Below are 12,503 nucleotides of genomic sequence, written 5' to 3'. Positions count from 1 at the left end.
GGTGCTTTTTGCACAGCCATTCCCATAATGTATGGACTCGTTAGGCCAGGACCGAACCGCACGCAGACTTTAATAGTTACATGAAACCACATTGCTCTCCATCCCCAGACTGGGTGGAAGCTGTTGTTGCCTGCGGCGCGTCACAAATACCGCAGATGGACTGTTGCAAACACCCAGTCATAATTGTGCTCCGACTTTACAATCAAACCAAGAAAAGTGCAACATCTGTTGAGTCTTATGCAATTGGGGGGTAAATGGCTGCAACCGAGACTCGTAAACGTCTCGCTGTTGAGCGCTCTGAGGACTGAAAGTTTGCCATTGCGGCTGCATAACGAGAAGGCCTTGCGTTCCTTTTCCATAACACTTGTCCTCGTTTGGCTCTGAGGTGATTTAAATCATGTAAATCCAATTCCACACACCCAATCCTTGAATAATAATAAAAAAAATACAAAATAAATAGTGTAGTTTTACATACATTCATAATGTGATTACAATGATAATTAACATCATTGAAATAAAACCAGTCCATGTGAGTGTGAATGGTTGTTTGTCTATATGTGCCCTGTGATTGGCTGGCGACCAGTCCAGGGTGTACCCCGCCTCTTGCCCAAAGACAGCTGGGATAGGCTCCAGCAACCCCCTGCGACCCTCGTGAGGAAAAAGCAGTTGAAAATGAATGAATGAATGAAATAAAGGACCACTGCATCATATGTATTTATCATGTCCAAAAACAGCAGTTAACTCTGCCCCCCCCCAGTACTTGTACTTGTACATGTACGGTAGCACATATTATTTCACCACTGTCTCATAACCCAATGGTGTTTTTAATAAAGGACAAGCAAACCTGCAAATTGGCTGACAAAAACAGGAATGCAAATGAAAAAAAAAAAACCGAAAAAGAAAAAGCGCCTCGCCTCATTAATTATAAGGCTAAAATAGTAGACCGGCTTGAATGGAAAATTCCATGAATTTAAACAAAGAAAATCAAGTGTATCAAATGATTCATTAAATGGCAAACAGACACACAAAAGAAGAATAATGATTTTTTTTTCTCCCTGTACTGTAGACAGAAAGACAATCAATTAAGACAGTCCTGTGTGTGTAAGTGGAATTGAAAAGATGGAGAGGCTGATAAGTGAATGTAAATCTCACTAAAGCAAACACCATTCACAGAGAGGAAGAGCCAATGTGCACGCGGCGGCACCGCATTCATCCACATTAATGGCGCCGCCGTGTTTATTTTTCATGATTCACACCTTGCAACTCCGCCGCCGGTCGACTTGGCGCGCAGAAGAAAAAAGGGAACAGGTAGCAAAAAAAAAAAAAAAAAATGAGAGGAGAGAATAGACGCCGGCCCGTTTGAATCGTTCAATAGGCACTCTGCTCGGAGATGACTGCTCATGCTTGTGATTTATTGCCGTGTTTGGATGACGAACCACGCTGCTGACTGCATGTGTTGCTTCTCATCACAGCGGGATGGATGCCTTTTGCCGCTGGTGCACTGACTCGCTTTGCCATAGTCTTGCACCATTGGTACACCATAACACATCAGGGGCAACCGTGGTATTGGTATATGCTAAAACATCAGGGGCAACTGCAGTATTGGTATACGCTAACACATCAGGGGCAACTGCGGTATTGGTGCATGATAAAGCATAAGAGGTAACCGTGGTATCAGTACATGCTGGAGTAACCATAGTATTAGTATGTGCTAAAGCGTCATGGGGTAACCATGGTATCGGTACATGCTAAAGCATCATGGGTAATCGTAGTATCGGTACATGCTAAAGCATTATGGGTAACCGTAGTATCGGTCGATACTAAAGCATCAAGAGCAACTTCGGTATCGGTACATGCTAAAGCATCAGGAGTAATCGTAGTATCGGTACATCCTGGAGTAAACCATAGTATTGGTACATGCTAAAGCATCAGGAGTAATCGTAGTATCAGTACATGCTGGAGTAACAATACTATTGGTACGTGCTAAAGCACCAGGAGTACGTGCTAAAGCATCATGGGGTAACCATAGTATCGGTACATGTAGCACTTAATAGAAGTGAATGATATCGTCCTGTATCGCATTATCACACCTTAATAGAAGCGAATGATATCATCCTGTATCGCATTATCACACCTTAATAGAAGTGAATGATATCATCCTGTATCACATTATCACACCTTAATAGAAGTGAATGATATCATCCTGTATCACATTATCACACCTTAATAGAAGCAAATGATATCATCCTGTATTGCATGATCACACCTTAATAGAAGTGAATGATATCGCCCTGTATTGCATGATCACACTTTAATAGGAGTGAATGATATCGTCCTGTATTGCATTATCACACCTTAATAGGAGTGAATGATATCGTCCTGTATTGCATTATCACACCTTAATAGGAGTGAATGATATCGTCCCGTATTGCATTATCACACTTTAATAGGAATGAATGATATCGTCCTGTATTGCATCATCACACCTTAATAAAAGTGAATGATATCATCCTGTATCGCATTATCACACCTTAATAGGAGTGAATGATATCTTCCCGTATTGCATTATCACACTTTAATAGGAATGAATGATATCGTCCTGTATCACATTATCACACCTAAATAGGAGTGAATGATATCGTCCCGTATTGCATTATCACACCTTAATAGAAGCGAATGATATCGCTGCGTGTATCACATGTTAGCTGAAGTGAATCAGAGTTGTATCGTGCGTCTCCCTGACGACCAGCCATGATTGGACAGCTGGTTAGCTCCATGATGAATGTCAGCAAACACCTGAAATAAAAGCTAATGGCGGCCATTCATCTGTTCTGCCAAAAAACATTCAGCATGTTGTATGTCGCCCCCCCCCCCCCCCCCACACCACCCCTGCCCCCGAAAGTCCAGCTCATATTTCCATACCATAATGCCCCCAATCAGTATCACTTGTCCGCACCTTGACATTGATGTGCAATGTCGTTGGGGGGAAAAATGGCCGGGCCTACGTTGCTTAATCAGGTGTGATATGAGAAAAAGGCATCGGCCGATCGATACCAGCGGTGTGTGCTAATGTCGCACGGCGATAAGAAGCCTGCAGCCTTTGGGGTGATTGACCTGAGAAGCCATACTGTCAACAAAATGCAAACAACAAAAGTGTCTGTGGGCTCCTTCCCCGCGCGTGGCGTTGACAACACAACAGCCATCTATCCGTCTATCTGTTCCATTTACAACACGTACAGATAGCATGTACGCTTTGTCCCGCGTGTCCCTTCGCCGTCCCGCATAGCCCGACGCCCAGATAGCGAGCTGTCATCAGCCCGAGAAATGTCCCGGCGACCGATATCGATCAGCTATAATAACCTCGCCTTGCCGTTCTGACATGGAGCCGCTCGCTTGTGCTGCTAGCACGCTAGCGTGGAGATAAACGCCAGTCAGGTTACGGGATCCTATCGCCTCAATCTGCTCATTACGCTTTCATCAGCGCGATGGCTTATACGGTTTTATTTGGACCGCATTCAATTTGGTGTCAGAAACATGATTTTTTTTTTTTTACGTCATGTTTTGCCAATTTCGATATCGGGTGATATTGGTGTTGGACATATTGGTTATCAGTTATCATCTGAATTATCATTTCATCAAGTTATTTGCAGGATGCCCATGTGGGTACACCGTAGTCGTCTGCAACCATGCATCCAAGCAAAAGCATTAGGAATCCAAGCTCATTCATCCATTTAGGGTGTGCCAGTACTTTTGCCCAGCAGAATAAGGTGCAGATCCAGCCCCCCGGGGTGGGGGGGGGGGGCTCTGTGCTTTCAAGAAAAAGTGCTAAAAAATTCCCCAGCACCATGGAGCCCACTCTCACACGTTCCACTATCACATTCCAAATGTGATGAATATTCTGTTGCAACACGTCCAGCTCCTTTCCCGGCAGAGAAGGAGTTAATAAGCGGCCTCTTTTAGAAGTAAACCTGATTGGTCAGGGTTCCCGCTCTCATTCCAAAAGCGAGCCGTGCGAGCGAGCGAGCGTGTGCGCGTCGTCGTTACGGGGGGAGCCGCAGCCTTCCCGAATACGCATTCCTGAGGTGCGGCGTATAATCCCGGCTGCAGAAATCCAATTACAGCATTTTCTACAGAGGCTGCTTACATTCTGCACTGAAATCACTCCAATTAATCAATATGCACCACTTCTGCATGGCTGATGAGGGGGGGGGGGGTCACGTGCACGGTGCACATCATGCATGGAGCACACGGCAACGCCCTCGTCGTCCTCCCTTCTTTGGAAGACGCAATTAATATGGATGCCACGTTTACATACGTATACCATACATGTAGCACATGAAGTACATTCCTGACAATATATGGACACAAGGAACGGGATGATACAGGAAGTGACTGGGCTGTATCACATATTTGTCAGTTGTATCGCACCGCATCGCATCCAAATCAGTGTGAGTCCTATCGTATTGTAGTCACAGAAACTGATGTTTGAGTTGGTCACATGTTCAGACACAGTCTCAAGTTCTTGTTTTTTTAATGCACAAGATTATTCATTCATTCATTCATTTTCTAACACGGTGCTGGAGCCTATCCCAGCTGTCTTCGGGCGAGAGGCGGGGTTTTTGGAATGTGGGAGGAAACCGGAAAACCCACGCATGCACGGGGAGAACATGCAAACTCCACACAGAGATGGCCGAGGGTGGAATTGAACCCGGGTATCCTAGCTGTGAGGTCTGCGCGCAAACCACTCGACCACCGTGCACAAGATTAAACACATGCAATCCAGAAAATTATATTTAAATGTTACACTTGGGGGGGGTGAAGTGGGCTAATAAATTGACAATAAAAGCACAAATACTGCGGATTTCAGAAAAACAACAGATGGAATGATACAGCACACTACAAGAAGCAATGAAGTCTGTAAAATTAAATAATTAAAAAAAAATCAAAAAATTGTTACAACTATCATGATGCAAATGGTAATATTAATGATTAAAATAATGGTGAGAATATTAACAATAATAATGATAAAGATTATTCATTCATTCATTTTCTAGCGCTTTTTCTAAAAAAAAAAAGGACCAATTACTCGACTCCATGGTCACCGTTTGTACCTTATATTTGTCCACGACCCGCTTCTCCAACTGAGCGCGTGCAGTACTTACTGCAGTGCAATCAAACATCCACTAGATTTAAACATCATCATATCGCTGATAAGCAATCACTTGGAGCCTGTTAGCGGATTAGTCACGCTTCCACCAGATGTCATGGCCGCATAAACAAGATGATTGTTCGCCACCGCGCTACTCTCCTGCTACCTCGGTTAGAGGTCAGTGACCGGACCTCGTCACAAAGAACATCCACTCACGCAGCACATTCGGGATTCATTAGCCACGGCCTTGCAGTTTAAGGACGCTCACCCACCAGCGTAAACAAGTGGCGGCTATTTCTGCTGGATTTGGTGGAATGAATCGTGGATTTTATGTTTTGAAGCTTGAAAATTCCCATCAAGTTCAGGATTATTTACTTATGTCGTATCTCATTTCCAGACTTCCGTGGTGCCTCAATCCGAGCCATTCCATCCATGACTTCTACCCCAACTGCAACCAGGAAGGATTACGGTAAGCTACAGTATGGACAGAGTTGCGATAAAACCGCCAAACTTCAGATATAACTTTATTGATCCCCTGTGCATGTACATTCATGGATATTAAGGTTCCAATAGCAGTAAAACAAACTGTATACAGGGGATGGGGGTGGGGGGGGGGGGGGTGCTGTCCAGGACCGCCAAAAAAAACTTCTCTCTTCGATTGCCGTTGTTCACTCATGACTCGATCCCCACATATGGTTACTCACCACTAATGAATGATAGCATAAGATGATTCACCAACAGTCACAACAGTCACGCAACTATGGTGCGTTCAAGGATCGCCGAGAAAAGTGCGAAATTTCAGTGCTTGACAAAAAAGTGAAGCATAAAGACATGAACATGCAAAAGGGTATTATGTATTCATTAGTGATGTGCGATACGGAAATATTGCTACTTCCGATACCAGCTCATTTGAGGTGTCTGTTGAAATGGGAGTAATACTGTGCAGTACTGTGCAGTATTACTGTGTAAACGTATTCCAGCAGCAAAAATCCCAAAGCGGTCGGTCCGGTTTAACTTTGTCTGAACTCGCCAGGGCGAAAGCAGCAAAAGGCTGACGCTCCCTTGCACATCTTGGCCGTTCCGCATGATGTAATTGGCATATTAACCCCCCGACGTCGTCCCCGCTTGAACTACTAATCTGCAATAATGTGGAGAACGTGCACTCCAGGATCTCAAACTAATTAATCACCGCTTGTTTTTTTTTTTTTTTCCGATTTTACTGTAATGAAGTCTTATATTTTCCGACCTGACATTTTCTCCTTGACTCCTCTTTTTTTTAATATTTACACGGTAGTACTTTTTAACAACATTAAGCATCCAGAGATGAGGCAAGGTGAGCCATTAAGGAACCTGCTTGTAAAAACGTGCTTGACGCCTTATGGTAGTACGAGCGCTTGGGATGGCAGGGATGTTGGATGCTGGATTGGCGACCTTATTTGCTCCTCCGGAGTCGAGCCCGAAGGACAATTAGCGGCAGCTGCTGTTTGTTTGCCGTTTTCCGTGTCGCCAATGCACACATATGAGGAGTTACGATGGCTGTAAATCAATGTCACCATGTCAGGGTTGGGAATGTGTCCTACGGTAAAGTAAACATTGGATGGAGTCCACCGTTCAAACTCGAGTAGACTTCTGGAAGCATCCGTTCCATCTCGGCTCCTTTGTGCAAGGCATCCAGCACATAACGCATATGACGTCGTTTAACCTCGACAACACAATGGGCCTCCTTCACGGTGTACACGTCGTCTGGCATTCAAGTAGCGTTTGCTTACCTGGAATTTGTCTTGAGCTGACACGGACGTCAAGTGCTGTTTTTATAAGTGATTATTATCGTATTGATATTTGTGCTTGATGTTGAGTCGTTGTGATTACCGGTAGTTTTATTGTGAAAACATAACTTGAAGCAATTTCTATAGAAATGTGAATGCTGAAAAGCTGAACTGAAATGCATGACTGTGGAAGTGGAGAATCAATATAGAAATATGGAGAATGGATGTCGAAAAACCTAGAGTAATTGTAGGAATAGTTGTATACCTGAAATGGCTAAAATGCTAACAGCTAGCATGTTGACAAGATGACACAGGGTACCAAAAATGGCAGGACATTTGTGGAGTGGGTAAATCCGTGTGTTGGTTCCGTGCCTTGTTAGTTCATACCTAAGAAATTGTTAAGATGTAGTTATATCGTAATTGTAATCCATACATTGTATGGTTATACATAAGAAAATAGCTAAAATGCTAACATGCACCTAGCAAGATACCGACACTGCTAAAGTAGTTCTATACTGATTATAATCTATGCCCAACGTAAGAAAATGGCAAAAGAGTTAACATGCTAACAGTTAGCATGGTAGCGCCTACTGAGATAGCAAATTGTTAGCAGTGGGTAAAATGTAAACAGCATGCTAGCACCTGGCATCTACTATCTACAGTATGTAAGTTTACACCGATGAAAATGGCTAAAATGCTAGCATGCTAACTGTTAGCATGCATGGTTGCACCTCAAATGTAAAAAGCCAGGGTAGTTCTATCGTAATTGTAATCCATACATCGTATGGTTATTCCTAAGAACATAGCTAAAATGCTAACAACCTAGCACCTAGAAAGATACCCACACTGCTAAGGTAGTTCTATACTGATTATAATGTATGTCCAATGTTAGAAAATGGCAAGTGTTAACATGCTAACAGTTAGCATGGTAGCATCTACCGAGATAGCAAATTGTTATCAGTGGGTAAAATGTTCACAGCATGCTAGCACTAAGTTTACACCTCCAAAAATGGCTAAAATGCTAGCATGCTAACTGTTAGCATGACGAAAAACGGTGTCGAACTAGCAGGGGGGATGATCCATCCTGGAATGCTTGCACCTCAAATGTAAAATGAAATAAAAAAGGCACTGAAGGGCAACTAAATGTTAACCGCCGCATCCCGACGATAAGCAAAGAGACAAAGTCACAAGCTATTAGACGAACTAGCTGATCCGTAACGCCGGGCGCCATTCCCATGCACTCTGTCATGGCCGACATCCCATCTTGTTAGTTGCGTGGACGTAAGTGGCAATTAACTGTGCAATCATGTGACCTGACACCAGAAAATGCAACACATGATCATTAGACGGATGTCGAGGAAGACTCGGCGTGTTGTTTAAATGTGCTGACAACACAGCAATGTGACTTTTCCAGCGCTAGCGTGCATCTCTCTCTCTGCGTGCACTGACCAAGCAAAAAATAATGGGAGCGATACGGCAGACAAAATGGGATTTGACTCGGGGAGCTCATCGCTCGATGACTCGAATCATTGACTTTTATGGAGCAGCCCAAAGGGTAAGTAAATTGTAAATTAATACAAGGAAAGACTGAGGAGACTTGAAACGCTGCGGCTGGCGACGCGCACATGGCAGGTACAACCTGGGCGGGATGAGATAGCAAATGTTTTCCGCGGAATCAAAGCAGGCATGCAGCTGGGAATGCTGTAGGAGTTATTAACAAAAACAGAGGGAGGACATTAAACATGCGGGGTGGCTTATCAGGATCAAAATAATATCCGATAAGAATATCTAACGAGGGGCGGCACGGTGCTCGAGTGGTTAGCGCACAGACCTCACAGCTAGGGGACCAGGGTTCAATTCCACCCTCGGCCATCTCTGGAGTGTGGAGTTTGCATGTTCTCCCCTGTGCGTGCGTGGGTTTTGTTTGGGTACTCCTGTTTCCTCCCACGTTCCAAAAACATGCTAGGTTAATTAGCGACTCCAAATTATCGGTATGAATGGTGTGAATTAAATGATGCTTAAAATGTATCTTTTAGTTTGGAACTGATATTTTCCAGAAACTTAATTGTTAATTGGCGTCTCCAAATTGTCCTTAGGTATGAATGGTGTGAATTAAATTATGCTTAAAATGTATCTTTTAGTTGGGAACAGATATTTTCCAGAAACTTAATTGTTAATTGGCGTCTCCAAATTGTCCATAGGTATGAATGGTGCGAATTAAATTATGCTTAAAATGTATCTTTTAGTTGGGAACTGATATTTTCCAGAAACTTAATTGTTAATTGGCGTCTCCAAATTGTCCATAGGTATGAATGGTGCGAATTAAATTATGCTTAAAATGTATCTTTTAGTTGGGAACTGATATTTTCCAGAAACTTAATTGTTAATTGACGTCTCCAAATTGTCCTTAGGTATGAATGGTGTGAATGAAATTATGCTTATAATGTATCTTTTAGTTGGGAACTGATATTTTCCAGAAACTTAACTGTTAATTAGCAACTCCAAATTGTCCATAGGTATGAATGTGAGTGTGAATGGTTGTTTGTCTATACGTGCCCTGTGATTGGTGGGCAACCAGTCCAGGGTGTAAAATTCCGATTTTCGTTAAAAACCAAAAGCAACACAACCAAGCCCATGGCCTGATTTTTGTATAAAAAACACTCAACTGAAGCTCAACCACCAGCGTCCTTTCCGTCCTATTTAAGCACGGAACGGTTTTGGTATCACCTGCGGAGATGAAATGCCCCGCTTTGTCTCAATCAAAGAAACGAACTCCAGACAAGCTAACAAAAACCATGCTGGTAATTAGTCCGCTAATTGTTTCTTCATTTGAACGCCCCCCCCGGCTCACACTCTTTTTATTTGGACTCTGCACACCTGCTAACGGCGGCGTCTGAAGCGCTGAACACGGCTGGTGGTCCACTTGGCTTCATTTAAGTGCCTTTTTCAAAGCCGGTCCTGTCATCTTTTCCCGCTCTTGGTAGTGAACTTGATAACTCCGTTCAGGACCATGTCACTGTCACCCTGCCCTCGGATTCACTCCGGCTTTTATCCCGCTGGCGCCTCAATCGGTGTCTTTAAGAAAGGTTCCCACTTTCATCTTCAGAAACTGCTCAGCCATTATCATCTCGGTGGAAGGTCCACGGGAGGGCCTGGTTTTTCTCGTCCCAAAGGTGTTTGGTGGGCTCCCAGGTCAAGCACACTTTTATCTAAAAGTAAGATACTGTGGCTAACTAAGGACTTGTTTCCCCCAACGCACATCCAGTTCACTTTGCTTCCGTGTGGTACAGCTGGGATCGATAAAATCGGGATCAGGTTTCTAGTGCAGGGTGTGTCAGCTGATACTGTGACACGTAATCGTAGTGCAACACAGAAGCTGCCATGACGAGATGAGGAGTACACGAATCCCTGAACTACTCTAATGGTACCTTAAGAGTTATGTTCAACACTGTGTTGACAGTCTGACCTTTTAGCTTGATGGCTAGCGCTCCCGGCTCTCATTCTGTGTTCCACTGGTTCAAACCCCAGTGGAATACAGAGCCAACTGGATCGGTGGTTTATAGACGCAAGTTCAATTTCCCCATTTAGTCCAGGAAGGGAGACTATATCAATATTTACTATTTAGACGTTTTGATAAATGATGGCTTATTCCAACATCCGCATCACGAATAAGAACCAAGAGGTTTTACCTTGCCAACATACTGCGGGTCAGACCCCATGTACTCCTCCAGCACAAAGAACTGGTTCCACACCCATCCTCTCTTGACTCTCTGGAACCCAGCCGGCCCATTTCTTGCGGGGCCTACTGAGTTCCTGGCGTGCGCCCTCCCTGCCGTCCTGCCGGGTCCCGCCAGTGGCGACGACGGCGGTCGTAGAAGAGACGAGGCCGAGCCCTCCTCGAGGTGAAACCAAAGGAACAGCAGCAGGCAGTTCCTTGCTAGCATTGGCGTGCTGGTCTGTGCGGGTCAGGTCTCAAGAGGGGAAGTCGGGCGACGACGGCGAGGGATGAGCCACGGTGACGGCGCTTGTTGGCGAGAGGGTAGGTAGGATCTGCGTCGATCAGGAAGGAGCTGGCTTCAGGACGTCATCACCTGAAACAGAATGTTTACGATTTTTATTTATTTTAGTTTTATTTAACTGGTTCTGCATGAATGACACGTACCCAAAAACAAAACTTTAATTTGTTTATGATAATTCGTATGCGAGCCTCGTTTGCAGACGACAACAAAACAGCGAAATCAAATCAAATTTCCACAAAAACTTCCCTCGAAATGTTCGTAGCATTTCATCTGTAATACCAAGCGAGGAATCGTTTTACCATCCCTTCACCGCTTTGGTCAGCGTGGTTACTGCCGTGCTGAGATTGCCGCCGCCATGGCGACAGACTCATGGCTCGCCCCAAAACAAGATAGAGAACGTATAATCCGACTTGCAGACATGCAATTTATTACATAATCTGCTCTTTCTGCCACTCTCTTGCTCTCCGTTTGTGTCTTTGTGTCGCTCATTGGACGTTACAGCGAGGCTTTTTTTTAAAGCGCCGCCTGTCACATCCCCGTCACGCCGCCGCTGCCTTATTGAGTTGCGGCAGATAAAGTGGACGTCTGGAGTAAAACCCTCTGAAGGGACAGCTTAAACTCTGCAGCGACACAATGGAATTATGGCGGTTGGAGGCGCCTAAGGGGACCAAACATGGATATTCTGCTTATTTGGCTGTTTTTGATTCTTAATATTTCAGTCCATTTCAAGGTTCATTGTATAAAACTTGGATGGGATTTGTTTAGTTTTTTCATTATTATTGTTTTTAAATTCTCACATCGCTCTATTGCAAGGAATATCGGAGATATATGCCGACACTCATTACCCTTGTGACTGATTTGGTCCCATTGACTTCCATTATAATCGCATTTTTGTCATATACTGTAATCCTGACATATTATAATGCTTTTCCTATGAATACCTAATGAGTCTAAGCCTTTAACTTCAAAATAAAGGGGGGTGTGATGACCCCCCCTTTCCGCAACCATGTTTGTTGTTCATCTCACCTAATGAAATCGTCACAAATTTCATAATCAGAGACCTCCGTGACTTCCTTCCATTCATCAGACCGACTCGCAACGTCGTCTGACGCAGCCGATTGCGGCACGAACCACCTTTTCTTCTCCGCCACCGCTGCATTATCTTTAAAGTCAAAACCGATCTACAAAGTTCCCTCCCCGGCGACTTCTTTGACACGGGTCACACGCGGTTCTCCCCGCAGGTCGCTCCTCATTTAGTGGCGGCATAATAGAAAACGACTGTTCCTGCAATCCCTGCAAAATCACGGCGCCCAGGGAGGGCCCGCATGCATATTTGATGGGCTAACTTCATTAGCATGTGTCGGGCTGGCGGTCACGCGCTCTGACCCGTCGCTGACGACGCCTCATCATCATCATCGCCGTCTCCTCACGCGTCACCTTCACTTCACGCTGTAGACCCCGCACCCTGCGGGGAGGCTTCCACGCAACATTAAACCTCGTAGCGGCTGCCAGCAACATGACAAACAAATATTGATGAATAAGACCAGTGAGTCATCTGCTTCTGGATTT

General features: G+C 44.5%; 1 protein-coding gene and 1 long non-coding RNA gene across 5 annotated transcripts in view; one reads left to right on the top strand and one right to left on the bottom strand.

Annotated features, from left to right (window-relative positions):
- LOC131109040 (uncharacterized) overlaps positions 1-12,503 on the top strand; it is a 110,932-nt gene that overhangs the window by 59,271 nt on the left and 39,158 nt on the right. For all 3 annotated transcript variants that reach the window (XR_013627815.1, XR_013627817.1, XR_013627816.1), the window contains exon 3: positions 5,547-5,618. This is a non-coding gene — a long non-coding RNA (uncharacterized LOC131109040). The remainder of the gene's footprint in view (positions 1-5,546; positions 5,619-12,503) is intronic.
- LOC131109038 (cadherin-12-like) overlaps positions 1-12,503 on the bottom strand; it is a 76,840-nt gene that overhangs the window by 37,793 nt on the left and 26,544 nt on the right. Inside the window, exons 1-2 of one of the 2 annotated variants that reach the window (XM_058060574.2) lie at positions 11,078-11,131; positions 10,605-11,006 (exon numbers count right to left, since the gene is read on the bottom strand). In XM_058060574.2, the coding sequence (XP_057916557.2) occupies positions 10,605-10,859 (255 nt within the window). In that variant the 5' untranslated portion in view covers positions 10,860-11,006; positions 11,078-11,131. Of the gene's footprint in view, positions 1-10,604; positions 11,007-11,077; positions 11,132-12,503 lie in introns of those variants that run through there. The other variant, XM_058060573.2, reaches the window with a different exon arrangement.

Source organism: Doryrhamphus excisus, linkage group LG7, assembly GCF_037039965.1.
Source record: "Doryrhamphus excisus strain RoL-2023G ecotype Guam linkage group LG7, RoL_Dexc_Guam_v1.1, whole genome shotgun sequence".
Taxonomy (NCBI): domain Eukaryota; kingdom Metazoa; phylum Chordata; class Actinopteri; order Syngnathiformes; family Syngnathidae; genus Doryrhamphus; species Doryrhamphus excisus.
This window is presented reverse-complemented; position numbering and strand designations above follow the sequence as displayed.